We start from the raw sequence: 25,973 nt of genomic DNA on the forward strand, positions 1-25,973 counted from the left end.
AAGAGCACGCGACGCATCGGGCTCATCATACTAGCATCCACCTTGCGGGCCGATCTTCTGGCCCAGCGAGGATGCTGCCGGAGCACTCGCGGGTTTCTGGCCGAACGAAAATTATACAGCGCGCGTTAGGGGTGCGTGGTACACCGAAAAATTACCATTTTTCATAAAGTCCTCAAGCCTGTCTGGTATAGCCCCAGCCGACTCCGCGTGAACTCTCGAGGGATCTCGAGTCGACGCAGCTCGGACGTCGACGCGAGCCAATCCGATGCCTTTGATCGACCGATGCGCTCGCGCGCGCGCGCAAAACGCGCGACTCTGCGCCTTCGGCGCGGCTGCACCGCCAGCGCGCGGCGCGGCGCGCAGAGTGGACGAACATACCAGGCCAGAGTCTGGGGCTCTGCTGCGCAGAGCTCAAACTCGACGTCGCTCGCATCCGCGCGCACGACCGCATCGCAGCTGTGGGCGCCGGCCAATGAGTGCCAGGTGGGTGCTCCAGGGGGGGCCGCCGAGAGTTTGCGAGGAGCACGACCTCGCCAGGCTCACCACGGCGGTGCATGCAGTTGAAGCGACTGTAGCTGCAGACGCTCCCTGCTGCTCGGTGTAACTCTGTTCACGTAAACGCACAACCCCGGGCCCCGAAATCGCACAGTGATGACAGTGACATGCAACACGGGCTGTTCACAGCCTTGTTATTGAGAAGAAAATACCTTCACACCGAGTAGCTGGGTGGGAGTGGCTGCGGCTGCAGACCCTCAAGCAAGGCCTTCGAAAGGCGAGGTACCTCCGGGGTCCGCTCTCGTACTCGCTCTCGCTCGCTCGTTCAGCAGGAACCCAGCTTGGAAGCCAGCGCGGTATGATTGCCACAGCGCGCGAGCACAGTAACGACTGCGACAGGACTTGGTGCATCGCGCGATCAGTGCTGCTGGCGTGCGCTCTGGCGGCGGTGGGCGCTTGGCCGGCCCCACCGGCCTGGCAGCTCGATCTGCCGCAGTCGATTGCCGCAGCTGAGGCCGAGGCGGCAGAGTACCTGACGCCCGGGCAGGGCGAGTCGGTGCCGTTTGCCGAGGCTGCTCCAACCGAGAGGCACGTGGCGATGCGGAGCGACTGTGCGCCTCTCACGATCGGGCAGGCCCTCTTCGACAAGTGGCTTGGCGGGAGTACGACGGCAGTGACTCGGGCGGCGCTCGCCTCGCTGCCGCAGCGCACGCGCCTCGCGAGCGTGCTGCCACTGCTCGGGCTGGGCGGCTCGGAGCTTCTGATGGAGCACCCGACTGGATATCGGATGCGCGTGCAGAACGTGACGCTCGTCGAGGTTGGGGAGGAGTACAGCGTGAGGTTCGGCGTCTGCTGGGACGACCTCGAGTGGTGGGAGCAGCAGGACGTGCTCACCCGCTTGTGGGACTCGCGCGCGCCTGACGGCCTCGAGATCGTGACTTTAGATGCGGAATGCGCCTGAAGACACCACCCTCGAGGAGGCTCCGTGGGGTTGCAATGGTATTGTGTCGTCCCCACCCTGAGGCGCCCCAGACCCTGCTTTCCAGGATCGTGATCACCACCATCTCGGTCGACCTCGAGCTCGACTTCGCTATCGAGCAGCAGCTCGGCCCGTGGCTCAGCTACGTGCACTACCTCGAGGGCCGGATGGCCGTCTCGCTGACGGGCTTCCTCACGCTGCACCTCGACCTCAACGCGATGCACGAGCGGGCTGTCCCCGCGTGCGATGGCAAGTTCGAGTTTGTCCACCTCTCCACCGAGGTGGGCGGCATCTACTCGGACCTGCGCCTCGCGGGCACCGTCAAAACGCTCGTGCAAGGCATCGCGCCCCTGTTTGCCCAGGAGGTGGCGCCGATGCTCTGCCGCGGCGACCTCGCAGACGTCGCGGGCCTCACGGTGTCGCACGGGATGGGGGTCGAGCTCTTCGACGATGACGGGCGCAGGACGCACTTCCCGGGGCTCGCGCTCGAGGTGCAGCGCCGCATCCGGAGCCACGAGCAGCTCTTGGGCTTCCTGCGCGGCCCGAACACGGACGAGCGGCGGCAGGCGGCGCTGGTCGACCGCGCGAGGCTGCACGAGGTTGGCGTCTCGGCGATGCTCGGGGAGGGGCGCTTCTCCAACGTGCCGCCGCTGCCGCTGCGACTGGGCCGAGGTGCACGGCATCCCTCTTTACGCCTCTAGCTGTGGTCAGGTGCCTGCTTACTACGACGACTTCCTCGAGGCAGGCGGGGAGCTGCCGACGGCCAAGGACCTCGCCGCGACGGACGCGGCGATGGAGGAGGGCCTCTTCGGTCTGACGGACGGCAGCGGCGCGTACTTGACGAGAGTGGACCTCTTCGTCGAGACGAGCGCCATGCTCGCGGGGGAGACGCAGCCGATCCCGATCTTGGTCGAGCGGCCCCTGACGACGACGGCGGTGGCGAGCTGCGACGGCTGGGACTGCTCGGTCCGCGGGCAGGTCTGTGCGCAAGGATGGACTTGCTGCGCGGAGGCCCGTGCGCTGGGCTGTACGGGAGGCTTGTGCTGGTTTGCCAACAGCGACCTGCCCTCGGCGGGCAAGTGCACCCCAGAGGCGGCGACGGCAGAGTCCAAGCTGTCCGCTGCAAAGGCGTCGGCGGCCAAGGTGGCGGTGGCGGTGACGCACCCCTTCCGGACGTCGCCCGAGGCAGTCTACGGCTGCCACAAGCTGACGAGCCACGAAGCCGTCGGTGTGGACAGCGAGCGCCCGCCGCCGCCGCCGCCGCCCGGCCCGCCCCAGCACTGCACCCGCAGGCCGCAGCTGGAGGTGGTGGCGCGTTTCACCCCGTCGGAAGAGGGGCTCGGCTTCCTGATTGGCGGCTCGGGGCGCGGCTCTTTCGAGATGGAGCTACGCGCGCCCAGCCGCGGCGAGATGCGCGCGGTGCTGCGGGAGGAGCGCGGCCCTGACCACCGGGCGGACACGTGGGCCGTCGACGCGGCCAGCGCCGCGGGCGAGCCGCTGCGCAGGTACGGGAAGGTGGAGCGGCGCAGCGGGGTGGGAGGGTCGATGGTTGCGGACCGGTTCGTGTACTCGCAGTGGAGGCGCGAGCAGGCCTGGGCGTGGCCGTGGGGCGGCGGAGGGGAGGAGCGGGAGGAGCGGGAGGTGCTGTCGCCTCTGCTCGAGCTGGACGTGCTGCAGGCGCCGTCCTGGTCAGAGATGGGCAAGGGGCGGCCCTCCGAGTCGCTGCCGCCGCTGCGGGCGGTCATCCGGCTCGCGGGCACCGACACCGTGGTCGGGGTGGTTGGCGAGTCGCGGAGTGGCCGCCACTTTGGGCTCTGGCGCGAGATGGTCGTGTGGGCCGCGAGGGACGTCGACGTGCTCGGCGGGTTTGCTCTCAGCTTCGCCTCCGTCTTCATGGCCGAGGGATGGGAGGCGCTCCGCAAGCTCGCCGACTCGCCGTGGGCGCTGAGCGCGGCGGCGGCGGGGGCGCCGTTTGCCGCGAGGCACGCGCTGCACGATGCCGCCGCGAGGGGGGACGGGCCGCTCCGGTTCAGCTTCGACTTTGCCCCGGGTGGCGTGCTGCGGGATGCGAGCGCGCACGCAGCCGCGGACTGAGCTCTGACCTCGGGGGAGAGGCGCGCGCGCTCTGCCGCGCTCGCCGTCCGTACAGCGTGTACAGCATCAAGGGATCCACATTAGTCACATTACATACATGCACCAGGTGTTGGTTAGTTACGAGTAGACCTGATTGGCTGATCCTATGTATCCATGCGGAATCGACCCTATCCAGAGATAGCGCGAGATCGCCCGAGATCGCGCGGCGCGGCCCGAGGCGAGGTGGATGGGTTGGGAGCGAGGGGGCGCAAGTGGTCAGTGCGGTAGATGGTCAGCTCGGGGCGCGTGAGCCGGACTTGTGGGCCGGACCACCCCAGTCCTTTCTCTGCGTTCTCGCACATGGAGTGCGAGGTATCTCAATTCTCGTCTGTGTCGCCAAACTGTCACTCCCGTCGTCTCCCCTTTCTCCCGGCCGGGGTGGGGCGCGCGCGGGGGCGGCGGGTGTGCGGGATGTCCGTGGGCCCGAGAGCGATGTGCCATGTCCGCCTTGCGTTTGTTTCATAACATCGAAGGCTAGCTCAAAGAAGAAGAAAAAAGCAACTCCCGAAGCGCTGCCGATGCTCGTCCCCTGCATCGCTTCTCTTGCCTTCTCGGTGGGCCGTCCTTCCCCGCGGCAGCATGCGTTCCCATGCGTGCGCATGGCGGCCGAGGAGGTCGCCTTCACAAAGTACCACGGCCTCGGCAACGACTTTGTCCTCGTTGACTGCCGCGAGCTCGATGCGCCGCCCGTGACGCCAGAGGTCGCGGCGGCCATGTGCGACCGGAACTTCGGCGTGGGGGGCGACGGCGTCATCTTCGCCCTACCGCCGCAGCAGCCCGAGTCGATGTGCTCCATGCGCATCTACAACTCGGACGGGTCGGAGCCCGAGATGTGCGGCAACGGCATCCGCTGCCTCGCGCGCTTCTTCGCGTCGCTGCAGAAGGTCGAGCCGACGTACACGATCGATACGCTCGCCGGGCCGATCCGTCCCACCCTGCTGCCCGACGGCGCCGTCAAGGTGGACATGGGCGAGCCCATCCTCGACGGCCCGTCGGTGCCGACGACGCTTCCCGTCAACGACGACGGCGTGGTGGTGGCGGCGCCCATCTCGGCGGCGGGCGCGGACTTCCGCGCGACGTGCGTGTCGATGGGCAACCCGCACGCCGCCATCTTCGTCGACGACCTCGACGCGCTCGACTTCGAGACGGTCGGGCCCGCGCTCGAGAGCCACCCGGCCTTCCCGGCTAAGTGCAACATCGAGTTTGTGCAGGTTCTCTCGCGGACGCACCTGCGGATGAAGGTGTGGGAGCGCGGCGCCGGCCCCACGCTCGCGTGCGGCACCGGCGCCTGCGCCCTCCTCGTCGCCGCCGTGCTCGAGGGGCGCGCCGAGCGCGCCGCCACCGTGAGCTTGCCGGGCGGAGACCTCTTCATCGAGTGGCACGAGGGCACAAACCGCATCTCGATGACAGGGCCCGCGCTGCGCGTCTTCGACGGGACCTACAGACCCGAGCAGTGAGGATGCCCCTCGGGCTGGGCAGCGGGCCGCCCGTCGCAGGCGCGGAGCCGCTCAGTACCTGTCGAAGGCTGTAGTGTATTAAAAAAAACCGCGATCTGCATCATCTCGCGTGTCACACAACAAGACCTGCGCGCGGCGCGGCGCGGGGCGCGCTTCCTCGTTCCCCTCCACGCCACACCCACACCCCACAGCTGTGCACAGTCTCGCCACGTGCGACAAACTGTATGCCACCGCGCAGCGTGCAGCGGCGTGTGTGCCGGATCGTGACTGGAGCTGCGCGCAGCTCCTCTCACACACCGCGTCACACCCCCGCACACACAAGTCCTCTCTCACACGCGAACCGAAGGCGAACCCCCATCCTCCCGAGAGACCTCCACACACCAGCTCAGCCGGTGGCGAATGGGTGCCCACCACCCAGCAATCACCCCCCCTTCCCCACACCGCGCTCGTCCAAGTCAGTCGAGGCCCATCAGCTTGGTGCGGCTCCAGACCCCCGGTCGTTGGTGCGCCGCCGCCACGCGACCTCGCCCGCCCTCCTGGCGGTCCCCTTGGCTCGGCGCCATCTGCAGGGTGGGGCGGACCGGCGCCGAGAAGGGGCCGCACTCGGTCCAAGTCTTTCGCGCGTACCCCTGCAGCTCGGCCCGCACGCGAAACACGTAGATCGACGTCAGCTGCAGGGGATCCGTGGTGTGGAAAGGCTCGATGCACGTTGCGCGGTCGTCCTCGCTCCAGCTGTCGGCGCCTGCCCGCTTCCACTGCAGCTCGTACTGCACCAACCTCCCCGACAGCTGCGGCGGCGCCCAACTCACCGCCACTCGCCCGCCCGCGGTGGGCTTCACCAGCGGGCGCGACGGCAGCTTAGCGGCGGTGAGCGACGGCTTAGTCGGCTCGGAAGGCGCGCTCCACGGTCCCCAGACCGAATGCGCGGTGGCGGCGGCGCGCACGCGAAACTCGTACGCGACGTGCGTGCGGAGCCCAGCTTTGGTACAACAAGTGACCTTCAGCTGCGAGCTTGCGGTGGAATCGGACCACGCGATCGCATCGACCTCGCGCCATTGCAAATGGTACTTGCCTGCGTCCGCGGAGTCGGCGGCCAGCCAATCCACGGCGATGCTAAACCCGTCGATCGCCGCGGCCACGGGCACGCACGGCAGCCGCAGCGACGCCACCGCGCAACGCTCCTGAGCGGCGTCGAGCTCGCTACATGCCTCGCGCAGTCGCTCCGCGAGTGCCGAGGAGGACGTCGCGACCGACTCCGGCGCGTCGCCCGCCATGGCTGCGTCGTAGAGCTGTCGAAGGTGCCGGACACGCTCGCCCGCCTTTTCCACCGCGATGGAGGCTGTGCGGGGAGCGGCGCTCATCTCAGCAGGTGCGGCCGAGGGGTTGTGCGGCACGATAGCCGTGCAGTGCTCAAAGTCGAAGGCGTCCGCCTCCGACTTGTTCGCCTCGCTAGCACTCAAAGGCGCCGCCTGGTCGCTGCTGAGGCGAATCAGCTCGTGCAGGCTTACTCTGCCCTGTGCAACCTCTTGCAGCTGCGCCCTCCATCGCTCCTCCATCCTCCGGACCTGGGTTTGCCATCGTGCCTCCACCACGGCCGCCGCCTCGGCCGCCGCTAGCCTGGTATCCTCCGCCATGCGGGCCGTGACGTCGAGCTTCTCGTGCTCAATATCCTTAAGGCTACGCCCGGTCGCGTGGAGCTGCTGACGCAGCGTGAGCAGCTGCCGCTCGAGCTCGACGTGGCTGTGGCGATGCTGCGCCTCCGTCTCGTGTATGGCGGCAGCGACCGCGTCCTCGAGGTCGGCAGCATGCCGCTGCTCTGCCGCCTGCTCGGCCTGGAGCACAGCGAGCCGCACTGCCTCGTCCATAGCCTCCTTCTGCCGCCCCTCGAGTTGTCGTGCGGCGTGCTTGACGCCGGCGCCGAGTCGGGTCTGCAGCGCCACCACTCGCGTGTCGTGCTCCACCTCCTGCTGCCGCAGTGCGCGTCGCTTCTCCTGCGCGGCGGTCTCCTCGGCCTTCTTGAGCGCCTCGTCGACGGCGCGCGCCACCGCGAGCGCCATGCGCTCCTCGGCGGCCTTGACCCGGTCGCGGATGTCGGCGGCGGCGTTGCGCATCACCAGCTCGACCTTTGCGTTGGCCTCACGCTCCACGTCGGTCCGCGCCTCCGCCTTGGCTCGCTCGAAGCGCCGCTCCTTCTCCGCCGGGTCGATCTCTGCCTCGGCCGCAAGGCAGCGCCGCTCGAGCTCATCGAGCCTCTCCGCGTACTCGGCGCGCAGCGTGGCGACCCGCGCCTCCTCCGCCGCCTGCAGCTCGAGGCGTTGCCGCGCGAGCAGGCTGTCGGACACATCACGAGCGACAGGTGGCGGTGCGCTCGGCTCGCCATCGGGACGGACGGCGGCCTCTGAGGCGCAGAAGGGGTGCCAGTGGCCCGACGCATCACAGGCTCGGACGCGAAATTGGTACGCGCTGCTCGGGTCGAGGTTCTTCTTGGTGACGGTGGTCATCGGCAGCTGGCGGCTTGCATCGGTGCATTGCCACGGCGGCTCGCGCCCGACCTCGCGCCACTCGAGGTGGTAGTGGGAGATCTCGAGGCCGCAGCTCGCGTTGTTGAGCTCCCACTCGACTGTGATGGCGCTGCCGTCCACCGGCTCCACCCGCAGAAAGCGCACCCCGCCCCACTCCCCCGCGACCTGTCCCTCCTCGCTGTCACGCACTGCTCGTGTCGGCGGGGCTACGCCCTTCTCCTTGTCTGAGCTGATCGGCTCCGCCGACGACCCCGGAAGGCCTTGGTCGAGACCTGGGAGCTGCGAGAGCGACTCGGCCAGCTTGATCAGCCGCACCGACGCTTCCGCTCTGTCATCCGTCGCCTCGCCGGCGACCACGTCACTAGCCGCCTCGCAGGCCGCCACAGTGATGGGCCGGACGACGCCAAAACGGTACGACGCGCGGCCGCGCTCAAGAATCTGAGTGATGAGCCGCTCGCCGAGGTAGCCACCGTCGGTGGCGACGACCAGGTCGCCCGTGCGGAGCCCCGACGCCTCGGCCGCGCTGCCAGGGTCGACCTCTCCGACTAGGTTGCTATTTGTGAGGAGCAGGCCCATGCCCTCGTCTGGGCGGGGGACGACCTCTGCATGCAGCATCAGCAGCGGGCTGTCGTGCCCAGCCCACTCTGCCGGGGCGCGCTGCAGCGACTCGGCTACGGCACGCTTGTGGCACACCATCGCAGCCACGCGCCTGCCCTCCACCTCGCGCCAGCCGGGGTCGCCCGCCACCTCGGGGTTGACTCTCTGAAAGTCAGAGTCGACCAGCCCCTCCTCCATGACGCCGGCATCGACCAGCAGCGGGATTGTCCCGCATTTCTTCACGCCGCTGTCGCTAATGCCATTTGCCGCACCATCCGCGAGAGTCTCCTCCAGAAGGCGTCGCCAGCAGGCTGCCTGAGCCTGCCGCGCTGCCTCACGAGCCGCGGTGAGACGGGCTGCGACGGCCGCACGCTGCTGCAAGGAGTGCTCGACCTCGATCTCGGCGGCGGCGCGGTCTTCGGCCTGCTGTGCGCGCTCAATGAGGCTCATGGCTCGTTGAAGCTCGGCGTCCTCCCTGCTCAGCTCCTCCTCCAGGGGTGCGGTGGCGTTTGTGACAGCTGCCTCGGCCTCAGCAATCGCCGCTTCAGCCCGAGCCAGAGCGCCGCCCTTCAGCTGCTGGAGGAGCGCATCAAGCTCCTCCCACAGACCCTCGATGGCGGTCATGAGAGCGAGAAGCAGAGATCCGAGGCCAGGGGGGCGTGGGGCTCCCGCCGTATCGGGCGCCCGCCGTCCACAAGGTTGCCGGCGTCGCGTCGATCAACGCGGATTCTTTGTTTTCGGAAGGAAAGTCCCCCGCCCCCCCCCCCACCACCACCCAAACGCGGCGCGCGGTCATTTTCTCCCGCCGTTTCGCCATGCGGTTACACCTTTGCGCGGTTGACATGATGTCGAGGACACTGCTGCTGCTTGTGGGCAGCCCCTGCGCAGCATGGACAGGATCGTGGACTATCAGCAGTTGGGCGAACGACGTGTCGGACTGCTCCGGCTCCCCTGAATACACTCCCCTCGTGATCACCGCCGCAACTTCAATGGGAACGGACGCGAACGGCGGTATCCAGGCTTGTCTCACTCAAGCGACAGGGGAGTCCTTCAAGCAGACGCTCTCGTGTGCCATCAACGGCGATATTCTCTGGCAAGCACAAGGGGAGTGCGACTCGACATGTTCCAGCTGCACCGGCGGACTCCAGACGACGTGCAACCAGCTCCTCTGCCCTTGCCTGCATCGCGCAGCCCGCACCCGACTTCGGACAGCAGTCCGACGACGCGACCCCACGACCGCAGGCGACTGAACTCGTTCACCTTCAACGACCGCTGCTTTCCCACCACAGTTACGGATACCGCATCCTGCGCGTCTGGCTGTGCGCGATCGGCTAGTTTTTCTCCTATCACCACCACGTCAGGCGACATGCTTTCTCTCCTCACGACCTGCGGCACACCTCCCGATTGGACGGGCTCGTTCAAGACCGAGAACTACAAGGGAAACTCATGCGCCGCCCCGACTCTGTTCGGCACCGCCACTGTCACCCATATGTGGGACATGCCATCCGAAGCGAACTGCGTCTGCCTCTATGGGGACTCCACCGAAGGGTTGGAAACTTCCACCTACTTTATCAAGCAGTGTACCGTGTGCGGAGGGGCAACCTCGTCGGTATGGTCGAGCGATTGCGATCGCAACTGCGCAAACTGCCAGCGACCGTCGTATTCCACCACCCAGCCCACTTTGTTCCCGTCGAGTCCCGGGAGCTGCGAGCCGATCACCTGGACCAGTGCCACCGTACCAGATGCATCGTCCTGCGCGTTTGGCTGTTCGTATTCTCGATTGATCGGTCAACCGGGTCAACCCCAAGTCACCACAACCTCTGGCAGCTTTATCTATCCTACTTGCAACCCGCCGCCTGCGCAGCCACCCCCGCCACCCCCCACCCCGCCCCCGCCGCCTCCGCCCGCGCCGCCCGCGCCGCCACCCCCCGAGTCGTTGATGTGCGCCACTTCTCGCGCCTACGCCTTGGCGGGCAACCCCTTGGCGAGCCGGGACGCCATGTGCCTGCTGTGGGTTGATGCGGGCTACACTTGCTCATCGACTTGGGCCGACGGGTGCTCGCAGGACCACCCGCTCGGCGCCGAATACAACTCGTTTTTGGTTCTGAACGAAGGCTGCTCGCAGTGCGAAGAGTCAACACTCCCTCTCGGCGCCATCATTGGCGGCGCGGCTGGTGGCGCCGCCGTCTTGGTCTTGCTGCTCGCCGTGGGGCTCTGCGTCTGCATGAGCAGGAAGAAAGCGCCGACGGCGCCGGCGAAGTAGAGGTCGAGACGCTGCAATCCGACGGTGCCGAGTGAAGCATTTTGTGGTTCACGCCTCTCTTCACCGTCGTTCTGACTCTGCTTTGCGCCACTCGACCACGGGCGAGGAGGGTGCATGTCCCCAATCATGGCTACTGCACGGCGCATTCGTTGAGATGAAGTCGGCGTTCAGTACACGTACAGACACACCCCAAATGTTGTACAGCACAACGAGACGACATTGGCTCCGCACATATACAACTCACGTATTGACCTAAATGAATAACGAGCAAAAACGGTCGAAAAAAATGCGCGCCGAACAACTCTTTGTGTCGAGATCGAGATGGAAAGCCGGGCGGGGACCGGGAGCGGGGAACACGCGTGTCATCTCGTGTGTGTCATTTTATCTCACATTTGCGACACAAGAATATGGCATGCGCTATATTCTCCTCACTTCAGTCGCCCCTGCGTGCCCCTCCCTCCCGCTGCCGCAGCCTCTCGCAGTGCTCGCCAAAGAGCCTCTTGCGCTCGCGTGGGTCGAGGCCGCCCGTCACCTGATGCCGCCGTAGCACCTCCTCCGCCTCCGCCCAGTGCACGCCCTCGAGGAGGGCGGAGGTGGGATAGGTAGCCTCGAGGAGCTCCAGAAAAGCGTCCACGAACCACAAATCGATCCGCTCCTTGAGGCACGACGTGAGCGCCGCGCAGCCCAGCACAGCGCACGCGAGGAACTGCTCCCACTGCGCTGCGTCCGACGGCGCAACGCTCGGCAGCTCGGTCAGAGCTGCTGCCGCCGTGTAGTGCCTGGCGACCAGGTCTCTCAGCTCCTCGTCCAGCGCCTCCATACGGTCGGCGCCCTCGAAGGCGAGGAAGTCGGTCAGGCAGAGCACGCGCGCCTCGGCCGCCTCCACCTCGGCCGCGTCGGCGCCCGCCTCCACCTGGTCGCGCGCGAGCGCCCTCACCTGCTCCAGCACCGTGTAGTCGACGCACACCACCACGTCGTATGCGGACAAATCGTCCGCCTCGAGCGTCGCCGCGCGGGCCGCCAGCCGGCCGCGGCAAAGGCCAAACGCAGAGGCAGACGCGAGGAGCGAAGGCGGCGGCGCGTCGCCGTCGGCGACGTTGTTCTTCGTCGAGACGGCGTGCGGATAGATCCACCATCCGGCGTCGGCCCAAATGGCGACGCGCTCGAGCAGAGCCTCGCATGTGCGAGCGCGCGAACCGTCGTCGTCGACGAAGAGGACCTAGGAGGTTGGGGACGCCGATCTTCCTGGAAGTGCAGGGAAGGTTCTGCGAGCGAGGAGGACCTGCGCGTGGTAGCGCGAGGCGTCGAAGGAGGAGGCGAAGCGGCCGAGACGCGAGAGGCGCCACGACCGAACCATCGCCGCGGGAGACGAGGACGAGGACGAGGAGGAGGAGGAGGAGGAGGAGAGGCCGCCGCGCAGCTCGAGGAGGCGCGAGGAGCCGAGCGCGGAGGAGGGCCGGCCCGACGCGAGGAAAGCGGCACCCGTCGCAGCGATCGCCGCGTGCAGCTCAAGCGGGTCGCTCGGCCCCGCGGCGGGGATGACGGCCGACAGCGGCCGCATCACCCACCGGGGCGCCCACAGAGCCGCGTCGACAAAGTTACCGTGAAAGCCTCCGACGGTGTGCAAGGTCGTTCCGCACCGCACCCCGGCGCGATCGTACTCGTCGCTCACGTACGAGAGAGTGGGCACGCCGCCGCCGCGGCCGCCTCCGGCGGCGGCGCCGATGCCACCGTTCATGCCGAGGGCGGGGTCGTGGAGGAGCAGGCCGGACACCCGGACAGGCGAGCCCGCGGCGAGCGAGGAGGCGAGGAGAGCGGCCGGGCCGCCGTACGAGTGGCCGCCTAGACGCCGAGATCGGACGAGATTAGTCGAGACCAGCCGTCAGGCCCCGGCCCGCCGCACGAGTGGCCGCCGAGAAAGGTGCCCGCGCCGTCGCTAGAGATGGGGAGGCCTTCGCCGAGCGCACCCGGCACCGCTGCTGCGAGGAGCTCCTCAGCTCGTCGCCGGATCTGCGCTGCGCGGGAGAGCTTGGTCGGGGCGAAGGCGAGGTCGGAGCCGTCGGCGAGCCTCGTGAAGGACGCAGTTCCGTCGGTGTGCTCGACGGCGGCCACGACAACGCCGTGCGACGCAAGTTGCCGCATCAAGTACGAGCCCATGTCCATGTTGCCGCCAAATCCATGCGAATAGATCAGCAGTGGTAGCGGGCGATCGGGATGGACAGGCGGCGCGCCGAGCCAGCAGCCGGAGTGCGCGTTCGCCAGGTGAGCGAGCAGAAAGGAAAGGCCGAGCTGACGGAAGCCAACGAGACCTGCCATTCCATCCGAGGTTGCCCTCCCGTCAGTGCAGTACGGCGCCTCTTCCAACCTCGGGCTGCTGTCGGGCAGAGCAGCCGGATAGAAGGTCTTGACACGCGCGGAGCCCGCCCTGCTGTATCTGACTCCGACCTCTTTGAATGGACCCGTGAGTGGCGGAAGCCGCGGCTGATTGATGACCGCCACCGCCGCGCCCGCTCGGAAGCTTCCCGCAGCAGCGGCCGTAGTGAGCACGCCGCGGATGAGGTCAGAGCGGGTGGGCGACATATACACACGTGTATCGACAACTGTGTTCGAGAAATTTTTTCCCGCATGGAAATATTTTTTATAAGAGGATCCCATTGCACGCTCCTCATTACACGCGGTGGCCACGATCACTGCCACCCTCGGCGCTGCATCGCCACCCTCGCGAGCTCGACCATCGGGTCGCTCCTCCCGCCGCCGCGCGCATAGTCGGTGTCGACGGCCTCACGCATCCGCGCCTCGGCCGCCGCCTGGTCGCCGAGGCTCTCGTGGTAGAGCGAGAGGTAGAGCGCCGCGTAGAAGCGAGAGCCAACGTCGCCGTCGCGCGCGATGGCCGCGAGCTCCCGCTCCTCCGCCTCGCCGCCCGACAGGAAGAGCTGCTGCACCGCCCGCATCACCGGCCGCCGGTCGGTCCCCACCTTCAAGGCGGACTTGCGGGCCGCCTCCAGGCTGCCGCCCTGCTGGCGCGCCAGGCAGAGGAGGTGCCAGATCTGCTCCTCCGTGTCGTTCGGGTTGACGGCCACGTCCGCCGCAAATTGTTCGGCGCCGTCGGCAAAGCGGTCCGCATAGTAGAGGGAGAGGCCGCGCTGCCAGAGGTACGGCTTCGAGGCGGGGTTCGCTTCGATCATCTTGTCGTACAGCGCGATGCTCTCGCCCACGCGGTTGGCAGCGAAGGCGGCCATGCCGTCGCGGACCAAAGAGGCAGAGGCTGGCTGCGGCGCGACGGCCGAGGCGAGCACCAGTGGTGTGGTCAGCACCGCTCGGCGACGGAGCGTCGGCGGGCACCGTTGGTCCCCTCGCGATGGCGGCGTCGTAGAGCTTTTGCAGCTCGGCCCCGGCCTCACGGCTCCTCCGCCCAACGCAGCAGAAATCGGCGGGGGGAGGAGGGCGGCAAGTATCGAGAGTGCGGTGGCGGCGGCAGCTTGCATCGGCCGGCAGAGTTTCGATCCGTGCTCGATCCGGGCGGGCGAGTAGATACCGGGTAGAGTCGCACGCTTGGAGCAGAGCCCTGGCTGGGTTCCGGCTCCTATCCAGATGGGATCCCAGGTCTGACGCACTGGCTGGCCCCTATGCAATAGGTAGGTAGGTCCGCTTTTGACCGCCCCAGAGGGCCCCGCAATAGGTAGGTAGGTGGTGGTGGTGGGGTGGGGGTGGGGGTATTGGGGGGGAGGGGTTTAAAAAACCGCTTCGCTCGCGCGGGTATTTTTCGCTTCGCTGCGCGGCCCCGCAATACCAATAGGTAGGTAGGTGGGGCACGGAGCCTGGCGGTTGGCGCCCGCAATAGGTAGGTAGGTAGGGCGTTTTGGCGCGACTCAGTGCCGACAGACCCCCTATCTGGGTAGGAGCCGGAACCCTGGCCAGTCCTCGAAAATCCTTGGGCGAGAGGGCGGCCCTGGTTTGGGGTGGCCCTCTCCCCCTTTTCCCTTTAGAAGTACTTGAGCACTGGATAGGGTCGATTCCGCGTGGTACGGGACCCTCGATCGTCTCGCCCTCCCTCACTGGTGTGTTCATTGGGGGGGGTCATTGGGTAGAAGTACTACTTTATCTGGGCTTCACTTCCTAGCATCCGTGAGGATACATTGGAGCGTACTAGGGTCCGTCTGGAGTCGTCGCGTGCCTCCACAAGGAAGAGCTACGCAGTACCTGACATCCCCTTGCTGGGGTCCTGCCACTACCGTCGGGTCTCTATTTTAAGAGCAGGTAAACAGCAATAGATCCGGCCCTCAAGCGGCCTAATCGATACCCGGCCCTCACGGAATCGGTCCCTCGTTGTACAGCAATCGATCCTTCACACTGCCCGCGCTGCCAAACTTGCCGAGAATCGGTCCCCATGTTACCTGTGGCGCGAAGCTGATATGTCTCCCGCGCTCGGCGCGCCGACCGCGCAGCGGCGGCAGACCACCCTCCGGTTCGAGGGGCGCCTGGGGCTGAGCGGGCTGCCTCCGCCAGAGTTTGGCTCGCCCACCGGCGGGCTGTCACCCTGCCACGGGTCGCAAGCCCTCTGCCGGCCGGAGCGCAGGCTGCGCAGGCTTCCAGCAATTGGTCCCTTGGCAAGCGCGAATCGGTCCCCCTGGCTCCAGGAACTGATCCGGCACTACACCCGGATCTATTGCTGTTTACCTGCTCTTAAAATAGAGACCCGACGGTAAAGGCGGTGGGTTGGCACTCGATCAGCTTGGACGACCACGGGCACGGAGGCAAGCCTCGACGTCCCGTGGCCTGGCCGCGTCGCCGAAAGGGATCGCACCACAGACCAGAGAGAGGGAGGAGCTAACCATGCGGAGAGCTCTCAGAACGACCCCCCTCATTCCAGGGGATCCTCCAGGTGAGTGTGGGTTTGTAAAAAACGAAGAACGCGCGCAGCCAGCCGTCTGGCGCGGTCGCAGAGCCTGGCGCGGCCACGGAGCCGGCGTTAGTACGCGGGCCCCGTCAGCATCACCTTCATCAACGCCCACAGCAAATCGGAGAAAACCTGCTCTGCAAGCGAGTTTTGTGGCTTAGTTTGGCTTATCCGGCTTCCGTCGTCGTCCCGTGACTGATCGCGCCGCCGCGTTGCACATTGGACACATGCTCTCGCGCGTGGCGCTGACGGGGACTATTGTGCGCCTCGGCGAGGCGCTTCCGGTGGTATTTTTTTCGAGCGCAGTGGACTTCGTCTTGCCGGTCTTTCGATGTCGCCCGCGATTCCCGCGGGTGCACGCGTCGAGGTGCACGGCCTCTCGGCCAAGCCGGAGCACAACGGCAAGCTCGGGCGTGCCGTCTCGTATGATCATAACAGGGAGCGAGTCGGCGTCCACCTCGACTCTGGTGATCGGCTGTTGCTGCGCGTGGCCAACCTGCGGCTGACACAAGACGAGCTTCCTGCGCACAAGGAGAAGGCCGTGTTTGCCCAGATGTTCTCCAAACCCGGCGCGCTGTCCTCAGAGGCGGACGGGTCTGCTGCCGAGCCGACAGCACCTCCACCGCCTGCGCCGCCTCGCGACGGCAGCGGAAGTTGGGACGACCTCGACGAGCAGCAGGTGATGCTCAGCCTCTCCGAGGAGGAAGCGCGAGCCGTTGTCGGCGGTGACGCTGGTACAACCCTCAGCAGCACGCCCTCTCTCGAAGCGGCGCTGAGCAGCGCGGTGCGGCGGAACGAGCTCACGGCGTTCGCGAACGCCCCGCGATACGACCGGCTGGTGCTGTCGTGCAAGCGCACGGACACGCTGGGGGACGCGACGTACACCGTCGAGGCCGGTCTCGACGCGTTCGACGGGTTGGGTTGGTGGACGACGACCGACAGGACGCACGCGGACCTCGCGAGCGACGGGTTCGTGCGGATTGGTGCCGAGGCGCTCGTGGCAGAGTATGGCGGCGTCATGCGTTTCCTCGAGCTGTGCAGGCGGCTGGGGCCGCCCCGGTACACGATGAAAACCGCGCTGGATCCAGAGGCGAAGCCGCACGTCATAGCGGTCGTTGAGAGGCTGTGTGCCGCGTCGGCGCTGCGCTGCCTGCTGTCGTGCGAGGCGGCGGCGGCGCATGCGAGCTGACGGCCTGTGTCGGGCCGCCGCCCCGAAATACACGGTGAGTACTCGAGTAAGGGAGGAAGCAGGGTGAAGAACAGCTCGGGGATGAGCCCATTAAGGTCATTCACGGGTGTCCGCGGCCCACTGTGCCCGCTGGTAGGACAGTGATCGCCGCAAACCCTGTGGTCAGCTCCATATTATCTCGGATGTTTCTTGTAGGCACCGGAACGCCAAAAAACTATTTTGATAAAAGTAATCCGAGCAAAGAGCCGCGGCCGCAATGAATTATAAAAGTGGGCGGGTTTCGAGCGAGGGGGAATCTGGAGAATCTGGGAATCTGCTCACCACACGGATCCCCACCTCATCGAGAAACTTTTCAGTCGGTCTGTCAGTCCAAGACATACTACAGCTCGTCGCTCGACGGCAGCCTGTGCTCAGTATGCTCTCGGCATTCTGAACAGCCTCGCCAGGCTCTCTGTGACGGCCTGCAGGGCCGGCGCGGACCGCCTCGGGCGTGCGATGGCCCTCCTCAGTACCTACCTCTTCGATGCCTGTCGGCTCTCCAATCTCGTCGCCGGCGGCAGGCCCGCATGGCGCGCTGCTCGATGGCAGCCTGCTCAGTCCGCCTTGGACAGTGACTTCTGCCTCGCTGCTCTTACTGCAGCCGCCTCCGGGCCGGCGCCGGCCGCCTCGCTTCGCCAGTGCTGTCTACGCCTGCGACACGCGTGTCGGCTCGCCGCCCGCGTCGCCCGCGGCGGGCCCGCGTGGCTCGCCGCTCGTCGGGAGCGTTCCCAGCAGGCTGTGCAGGGCAGTCTGCCTCACTCAGGGCGCCGCCGCCGCTGCGCGGGGCCGCCACCGGCGCTGCTGCCGCCGTGAACACACTGCCGCCGTGTACGCCACCATCGCCTCTCTTTGTCGCCGATCTCGCCGACGCCGCTCGCCGCTCGCCGCCGCCCTGCCCTGCCCTGCCCTAGGCCCTGCCCAGCCCTCGCACAAACAAACCAACACACACACACACACACACATACACACACACACACACACACACACACACACAACTTTCCTGCCCTCACTCGAGCGCCCCGCGCCCTCCCGCCCCACGCCCTGCGCCTCACGCCTCGCGTCCCACGCACGCCCCGCGCCCCGCGCCCCCACGCCCCTCACCTTGCGCCTCACGCCTCCCTCCCCACCCTCTCAGGCATTTCTCATCCCCGCTACTCGCCGACTCCTCCTCCCCCCGCATGATCGACGACTGCCCGTCCTTCAGCGACTCCTCCCTCCTCGGCGCCAACGTCTACTACCGGGGGACCGTCGCCCTCGGGCGTACTGGCTTGATCCCAGCGGCACACGTCTACGAGGGGGGGCTCCGAAAGGTCGGCATGCCTGGCATGTCGGGCGACTAGGCAGGTCATTGACCTCCCCCCCGCTTGCCCACCCGGCGTGAGGGGCAGGAGCGCAGCCATTCCAACGGCTGGGAAAATTTCTGAACGGCCGTGCATGCGTCTGCATGCCGGCTTACTAAGAAGGTCCCTCGCTCCCGCCCCTCTCCCGGAAGACGCGCGCCGGCCCGGGTGACTCGCTTGCGATGTAGATCCCGTTCCAGCCAGAGGCCGCGTGACCACCACACACAGGGACTGTCTGGCGCGGGAGGGGAGAGATCTAGCCGAACTCGCCGGGCACGCCGGCGAGGTGACGGTAGATCACCTCTTGAGGATCACCTCCGCCAGACGATCTCTCCCGACGGGGACTGGTCTTAGGCCATTCCAACGGCCAGGCCGCTCGCTTAAGGCTGATTGGCTAGACGAGCGGTCTACCTCCAACGGGGCGGTCCGGCGTCCGGGAACGCGTGGAACCTGCCCACCTCGGTGGGATGTGGTTTGGCGCCGACGGACCGCCCCCTCCACCACCCTCGCCCAGGGATCTACAATGCTGTCTTAAGGTCCGACCTGTGGGCTCTGCCTGCGCTCGGCACCGGGCACCGCCTCGGTATACAAAATGCGCCTGCGTGCGGGCGGACCCTCACAGATCACAGATCACATACTAGTTTTCAAGCATCAAGGTGCTCTCCAAGTTAGGCACAAAAGATACCGGCCATTTAGGATTCCTAGACGATCACTGAGTAGGCCAAAATCCCGACTGGGCCGGGAGCAACCTCAAAACGGCCAGCGCGCGGACCCCCACAGCAACAAGAAAAATGCTTACGACGGACGTCTGCTGAAGCAGGCTCGCGGTATCCCGATGGGGAGTGCGCTCTCGCCACCGCTGGCGATAGGAACTCTCGCATGGATGGAGCAGGAATGGATGCATACGCTTGAAGATGATGTCAAAGCCCGATTCCGTATGAAACGATACATGGACGATGTGATTACGATAACTACAAAGGACGATAGTGTGTGGGATGTCGACCGCTTTCGGGAGGACTTCCGCCGTTCTGAATGCTACTGGGCTCCTTTGAAGCTAGAGGCAGCAGAGAGCGCCCATTTCTTGGAAACGACTCTCGAGCTCGACCCAAGCGGAAGCTTCCGGACGAGACTCAAGAACGTGAACGAGGAGTGCGAGGCGGTACCCCGGGTGTGGCGCTACCATCGTTGGGATAGCTTCACATGCGCGAAAATGAAGGAGGGAATCGTTGTTGGATGCCTGCTCAAGGTTGTCGCAATGGCGAGCGATGACGAGGGATTCACGCTCAGCGTGACGAGCAAGCTCAGGGAGTTTACGGCGCTCGGATACCCCTCACACGTGCTTAATGGGGCTATCGGGCGCGCGTTTGCCCGGACAAGAGACGAGCGGCTCCTTCGGGCCAGACTATGTTCACAACGGTGGGAGGCCAACCTCTAGCCATGTGAACCAAAAAGAAAAAATGTATTCTCAAAGCCAGTCAGAGCACCGTCCAAAGGCGGGTGCTGTCGACTAAGGGACAATCTTGTCTGTCGACAGCCGAACTTGTGATGGGACACCCTCGGAATCCAACTGCGTACTACTTGGCTAGCACGCTATTGGCATACCGACGGCTAAGGCCGAAATCGGTTCACACCTGCTCTTGCAGGTGTGAACACAAAGGATTCGCTGTATCTACTCAGCTGCTCCGCTTACACTTGCCTGTGAAGTGTGAACAGCGGATTTTGAATCAGCGTTCTCCTCGAACGATATCGGTGTCGAAACACCGCTCTGACAGCGCTCACAGCTGCCCGCCCGCCGCATTCTCGTGCAACGCTTCGCCAGCCTTATTGCGGATGGGCGCCTGCGGCTCGAGGCCGTTCTCCAAGCGAAGGCAGGGGCGCAAGGCACGTGCAGCAGCGGAGAAAGAGGCCGCCGACCAGGCGACCACTGCTGCTGCAGTGGCCGCTGCGGCTGCGGCGGAGACTGCCACGGTGGCAGAGGCGGCGGCGCTGGCGGCCGCGGCGGCAGAGAAGGAGGCGGCTGCCATGCCGAGGTCGAACACGGTCGGCGAGATCTCCACCGACGACCTTGGCGAATGGTCTCCAAACTCCTCTCTTGGAGCCGGCTCTGTCTCTTGCCTCACACCGGCAGCGGCCAGGCTGCGCGTGCGGCTGGTCAGCGGCTTGCGGCGGGCGAGCCTTCCGAACGGCGCCACCCTCTCAGTAAACAGGGGCGCGTGTGGGGCGGCCGACCTCTTGGAGGAGTACCTCTCCCTCGGAGGCGATGCGGGACGCTACGAACTGGTCACGCAGAACCAGCGCGCCCGCTTCGAAGCCGGCGAGGTGTACACGCACGTCGGCCCGCTACTCCTCGCGATCAACCCCTTTCGCCCCCTTCCGGGCCTTTACGACGCGGCGGCGATGCGGCAGCACGCCGACCCGTCCCGCCCATCGGAGGTGCCTCACGTGTACGCCGTGGCGCGAGAGGCGTGTGGAGCGCTGCTGGGCGGGCTGGGCAGCGAGAAGGGCAGCCACTCGATCGTGGTCTCTGGCTGCTCGGGCAGCGGCAAGACGGAGACGGCGAAGCACGCGCTCACATTCATCGTCTCCTTCTCGCTGGGCGGAGGTGGAGGCGGAGGAGAGGGCGATGTCGAGGCGGTGGGAGCGAGGCTGCTCGCCGCGACTCCTCTGCTGGAGGCGCTCGGCAACGCCTCCACCGCCCGGAACTGGAACTCGTCCCGCTTTGGCAAGGGCGTCCTCCTCTCGCGGAATCTTTGCGGCGACGCGGCCGCGGGGCGGGGCGAGGGCGGGCTGCGCGCCAGCATCCGCACCTACCTGCTCGAGACATCTCGCGTGGTTGGCGGGGCGGAGGGCGAGCGCTGCTTCCACGTGTTCTACCAGCTGCTGGCCGCGCCGCAAGAGGCGCTGTCGCGGTCGAAGCACCACCTCTCCCCGCTGGCCGCGCCGCGCGACTTTACGATGCTGAGCCAGTACCAGGGCTCTCCAGCGGCCGTCGACGACGCTCGCGGCTTCGAGGCGACGGCGTCGGCCCTCGCCGCCGTCGGCCTGTCGCCTGCGGAGGCTGAGGCGCTGCTCTCCCTCCTCGCCGCCCTCCTCCACCTGAGCAACGTGGACTTCGACGCGGAGGCGCCCGCCGACCGCCTCTCCGCGCGCACGGACGCGGGGCTCGAGGTCGGCTTCTCCTTCATGCACGACTACGACGCCGCCTCCGCCTCCGCCTCGCCCCGCTTGTCGTCGGGCGAGGGCGGGGAGGGCGACTCCGCAGACATTCTGCGCCGCATGTTTGGGCAGGGCGAGGAGGGCGGCGAAGAGGGCGGCGAGGCTGGAGGGAGCGCGCCCTTCACGCCGGGGCCGCTCACCAAGCAGGCGGGGTGGATGGCAGAGCGCGAGGCGCAGTATGCGTTCGCGCCGCCCTTCTCTCCCGACGGCACGCTCGTCCACGCCACGTCGCCGCCGTCGAGCAGCAGCTGCTGCACCTCCCCCGCCACCACCGGCAGTAGCGACGAGAGCGACGGGGCAGACAGCGTCAACGTTGGCGGCGGCGGCGGCGGCGATGGAGGCTGCGTGGTGTCCGGCTCGTCCTCGCGCTCTCTCGCCGCCGCCAGCGCCCTTCTCGGCGCGCCAAACTTGGGCGACCTCCTCACGCGGCGGCGGATCGAGGTAGCGCGCGAGCAGATGACGATTGGGCTCGCGGAGGACTACGCACGCGACACGCGCGCCGGGCTGCTCAAGGGCATCTACGCGCGCCTCTTTGCGTGGGTGGTGCGGCGCGTCAACCAGTCGCTCCGCGAGGCTGCGGCCGCGGGGGCTGGCTCGGAGCGGGCCCTCGCCGACGCCGACGCGTCTGTCGAGGTGCTCGACATCTTTGGCTTCGAGCGCAAGGGCGTCAACTCGTTTGAGCAGCTCTGCATCAACTATGCAAACGAGAAGCTGCACCACCTCTTCCTCGCCGCCCTGCTCGCGGCGGAGCGGCAGGCGCTGCTGCGCGAGGGCGCGTGGGGCGACGAGGCGGCGCCCGGCGGCGGCGCGCCCCGGCCCCTGTTTGAGGACAACCAGCCCTGCCTCGACCTCTTCGAGGCGCCGCCGTGCGGCATCCTCCTCCTGCTCGACGATGGCGCCAAGCTCGCCGGCGCCACGCCCGCGGAGCGGCGCCGGCGCGCGAGGGAGTTCGAGAGCCAGCTGCGCAGCGAGCACGCATCGAGCAGCCGCCTCGTGCTGCACAGTGCGGCAAGAGGAGGCTTCACGGTGCGGCACTTCGCGGGCGACGTGACATACGCCGTCGACCAGATGTTTGCAAAGCTGGCCGAGGTGCCCGATCGGCTCTTGGCCGAGCTGCCCTCGCTGGGCTTCCTCTTGCCGGGAGGAGGGAGCGGGGACGCGGGAGGGGCCGGCGGCGCGGATGCCAAGGCAGGTCGGCGCCCAAAGTGGACGCCGACGCGAGCGCAAGGGGCCGGCGGGTCGAGCGTCGCGGCGCCGCCGCAGCGCGCCGTCTCGCGGCTGCAGCCGTCGACGGCGCGCCTCTTCCTCGACGAGATGGCCTACCTGCAGCACCGGCTCCGCCGCTCGACCGTCCATCACGTGCACTGCGTCGCCCCCAACGCCGACGCGGCGCCGCGCCGATTCGACGAGGAGCTGGTAGGGGATCAGCTTCGCTCTCTCGGCACCGCCGCCGCCCTGCAGCTCGCTTTTGCCGTCCGGCTCCCCTACCCCACCCTCTGCGCTTCCCTGCGGGGGCACCTAGCGCCGACCGCTGCCGGCATCGCGCTGCTGCCGCGCCGCGCCGCGGAGGCAGCCCTCGCCGTGTGCAAGGTGCCGCCGGCCGACTACCGCATGGGCACGCGTGCTCTGGATCCCTCGTCTCGTGCATAGCCGCGCGGCTCCCACGCCTCTCCCCTCCTCTCCACAGGCGCCACCAAGCTCTTCCTCAAGCCTCGCGCCGCGCGGAGGCTGCAGCAGCTCCAGGCGCTCGACGCGCCGGTTGCTCGGGCGCTCGTCGCCGCGTCGCTCCCATCATTTTCGGCCGCGGCGGACCGCGCCGCGTGTGGCATTCGTGCATCCCACGCCGCAGCCGCAGCGGCTGCTTGCGGTGCGGCCCCGGCTGCGGCTGCGGCTCGGGCGGCATGGGCCGCCGTGCGACGGCTCGTGCACTCTCAGGGCTCGACGCGGGTCGGCCTCGCCCTCGACCGAGAGAGGGATCGGCAGGCGGCGGCAGCCGTGCTATCGCAGGTGCTGCCGGGCCGGGTGCGGCAGGTCGAGCGGCGGCGGAGCGCAGCGACCCATGTGCAGGGAGCAGCGCGGCGCCGGCGGGCGAGGCTGAGCGCCGGCGCGCGCAGGCGCGATTTGGAGGCGCGGGAGAAGAAGAGGCGGAGCGAGGAGGACGAGGTGCCCTCGGCCGCGTGGGCCGCCGAGGGGGCTTGCGCAGCCGGAGGAGCCGTGGGGCCTTTTGCACGGCTCGGCGCGGGCAGCGACGGCAGCAGGCCATACAGCCCGGCGCCCTCCGACTATTCCCTCAGCTCGCTCGACTCGGATGCCCTCTGGGGCGACGTGGATTGGGAGGGCGGCGGTGGCGGCGGCGGCGGCGGCGGTGGAGGTGGCAGTGGCGGCGGCGGCGGCAGTGGTGGGACAGGCGAGCTAGCATCGACTTCGCGGGACTCTTCCCTCCCGACTCGCAGTATTCTCCCCATGGGGACGGATGCAGGCGTGGCGGGCGGAGGAGTGCAGCTGGTAGATCAAGATGAGACCGGCAGCGAGGCTGAGACGTCGTCCAGCAGCAACGTCAGCTACGATTCAGACGATTTGTGGGGATCTCTCTGATGGTGAGAGCGCCAGCGACATTGCAAACAACTCTCAGTCTTCTACGCTATATCAGAACGTTGTGATTTGATGTGCCAGAGATGCGTGCACGTCGATTGTTCGTGTGCGCCCTTGATACCTTACACCCGACACTCTTCCTGTTTCTCTTCGCTGGGGAGACGGGGAACTGGTTGCTTCCCCCCGTATTATTAGTCTTCTCTATACTCTGAGGGGACGAAGGGCGGCTGGGCGGGGCGCTGCGGCCGGAGCTATTTCCAGCTAACATGGCTCGTCAGAGCCGAGACCCTGGCGAGGCGGCGCTCCGATGGGCGCGCGGCTACCTACGGCTTTAGCCAGTCGCGAGATTCTAACCGCTGCAGATCGGCGAGACAAAGCTATGCCAGCGGGAGATATTTTCGGCAGATATGTGTATCTCCCGATCTCATCCCGGATTCCCGGTGATGGACACGTCCGTACGTCCCTTCACTTGTGTTGCGTTTCGGACGTCCCTTCGTTTGTGTTCTCCCCGTCCGCCAGCGAGACGCTCAGTTGCTGGCGGCCGCAGTGTCTTTCTGTGACCCACCCACCTGCACCTCTCCCTTGTGTTTTGTCTGGGGGGGTTTCTCCTGCGGAGTCGTGCGTGTGCGTGCGCGGGGCTCCTCTTAGCTCTTTGCGAACGTACTCCCTACACACATACATCTCGTACCCGTTCTACCAGAGAGTGAGTTGTGTATATAGAGATTAGGAGACACAGGGAGACGGCGCACACGAGTATGCACACGAGACTGTGCGTACCCTCTCGTTTATAGAGTTACGGCGCTCTCACGTTTCATTGCCATGTATGCTCCGACGTACACGTAGATTAACTCCCAGTCCCTGATGCACGATGGTCCATGCCCCTCAGCGGACAGCGCTCAGGGTGGCTCAGCCCTTGCTCACCCAAGCTGAAGATGCCCTGAGACCTGGCTAGAGGTATCGTTGCTACAAGATGCCCCTGTCACGCGGTGGTCTGTACCGTTGCTTTCGAGAAGGGCGGAGAGGTTGCGCACAATCTTGGCCGTCTCGCCCGTGAACGACTCCACTCGCCGGATGTCGTCCTCAATCATTCTCTTGTAGGTGGACTCGTCGAACGGTCGGTCGATCTTCGGAGGGGCGATGAACCGACGGTGACCGAAGCGGAGCTTGACCTGCGCCGTGACGTCCTCGCCCTTGCTGGTCGGCAAGGCGCGTAAGTTGCTGATAAACGTGCTGAGGCGGACCACGTGCACACGCTGGCCGATAGCGTAGCGGGTCTCGGCCACGAGACGCGTGTCCCGCATCCAACGCGACTCCGTCCACGGGAGGAGAACATCCGTCCGCCCTCGAATACGCAACAGAGCGTAGCGCAAACGCAGCTTGCCTGCTTGGAGCGCGTCCTTCCAGAGCGGTCCCATATTGTAAGTGATCAGTGCGTTTGCCTTGGACTCCGAGTCCGCCTTGATGCGCGCGAAGGCGTCCATGAAGATTGCAATCAGCATATTGAAGAGGAGGAGCAACATTAGCACGAGGTTGGAATAAAAGAAACACACCGCGGCGACGGCGGCAAACCAGTCGTCGGGGTCGTAAGCGGGCTCGAGCTGAGAGAAGACGAAATTGCCCAGCATGATGTCCCAGCACGTGTTTATCGCGGTCCCGTAGTAGGAGAACTCGATGAGCGAGTGGCCGTACAGTAAAAAGCCGATAAAGGCGAGAGTGAACCAAAAGACGATGAACAGGAAGAAGAAGGCGGGCAAGTCGGCACCAACCTGCCGAATGGTGCGTGAGATGATGGCGAGGCGGTCAGACACGTCGAAGAACTCGAGCAGCGTGATGAGAGAGAGGAGGATGGTGATCACCGCAAACTTCTCGTGCAGGGAGAGCAGCTCGGTAACTCTCTCGAGTTCGTAGTGGCGCGTGACGGAGAGGTCGAGGTCGCGCGAGCCGTCCTCGTACAGTACGATCCAGTACATCATGAAGATGAAGGTGCAGCACACGCGCAGCACGCCCAGAATCCAATAGAGGCTCAACGTGCGGCGCTGGACGCTCGCTGCCTTGGCACCGCCCACAAACCCGACCGGTTTTGGCGGCTTGGCAAAGCGATTTACCAGGCGGGCGAGCAGTCCGTAGGCCTGGAAGAAGGTCCACAGCAGCAAGATCACTTCCAAGATAGCCTGAACCCAGTAGTGCTGGTCCATGTACGCCTGAACGGACACGGCGTGGGACAGGGAGCGATGCTCGATGCGCCCCGTCGGGT

The 25,973-nt window shown here is 66.5% G+C and overlaps 5 protein-coding genes across 5 annotated transcripts; 3 read left to right on the forward strand and 2 right to left on the reverse strand.

Annotated features, from left to right (window-relative positions):
- Window positions 1-733: 733 nt before the first annotated feature.
- On the forward strand, window positions 734-3,737 carry EMIHUDRAFT_464651 (hypothetical protein). Its single transcript, XM_005766252.1, has 3 exons — window positions 734-1,425; window positions 1,542-2,115; window positions 2,186-3,737. Exons 1-3 carry the CDS (start codon window positions 854-856, stop codon window positions 3,566-3,568), a joined length of 2,529 nt encoding a protein of 842 aa, XP_005766309.1. The 5' UTR covers window positions 734-853; the 3' UTR covers window positions 3,569-3,737.
- A 170-nt stretch (window positions 3,738-3,907) lies between these two features.
- Window positions 3,908-5,064, forward strand: EMIHUDRAFT_212438 (hypothetical protein; the record flags this gene model as incomplete). The annotated part of the gene is made up of 2 exons (XM_005766253.1): window positions 3,908-3,919; window positions 4,081-5,064. The coding sequence occupies 2 exons, from the start codon at window positions 3,908-3,910 to the stop codon at window positions 5,062-5,064; spliced, it is 996 nt and encodes a 331-aa protein (XP_005766310.1).
- Window positions 5,065-5,519: 455 nt separating this feature from the next.
- EMIHUDRAFT_212439 (hypothetical protein) lies at window positions 5,520-8,807 on the reverse strand (the record flags this gene model as incomplete). The annotated part of the gene is made up of 1 exon (XM_005766254.1): window positions 5,520-8,807. The coding sequence occupies one exon, from the start codon at window positions 8,805-8,807 to the stop codon at window positions 5,520-5,522; it is 3,288 nt and encodes a 1,095-aa protein (XP_005766311.1).
- A 4,326-nt stretch (window positions 8,808-13,133) lies between these two features.
- On the reverse strand, window positions 13,134-13,685 carry EMIHUDRAFT_212443 (hypothetical protein; the record flags this gene model as incomplete). The annotated part of the gene is made up of 1 exon (XM_005766255.1): window positions 13,134-13,685. The coding sequence occupies one exon, from the start codon at window positions 13,683-13,685 to the stop codon at window positions 13,134-13,136; it is 552 nt and encodes a 183-aa protein (XP_005766312.1).
- Window positions 13,686-19,741: 6,056 nt separating this feature from the next.
- Window positions 19,742-24,871, forward strand: EMIHUDRAFT_103727 (hypothetical protein; the record flags this gene model as incomplete). The annotated part of the gene is made up of 4 exons (XM_005766256.1): window positions 19,742-21,354; window positions 21,514-22,748; window positions 22,815-22,885; window positions 24,818-24,871. 4 exons carry the CDS (start codon window positions 19,742-19,744, stop codon window positions 24,869-24,871), a joined length of 2,973 nt encoding a protein of 990 aa, XP_005766313.1.
- Between the last annotated feature and the right edge of the window lie 1,102 nt (window positions 24,872-25,973).

This window comes from Emiliania huxleyi, assembly GCF_000372725.1.
Source record: "Emiliania huxleyi CCMP1516 unplaced genomic scaffold EMIHUscaffold_52, whole genome shotgun sequence".
Taxonomy (NCBI): Eukaryota; Haptophyta; order Isochrysidales; family Noelaerhabdaceae; genus Emiliania; species Emiliania huxleyi.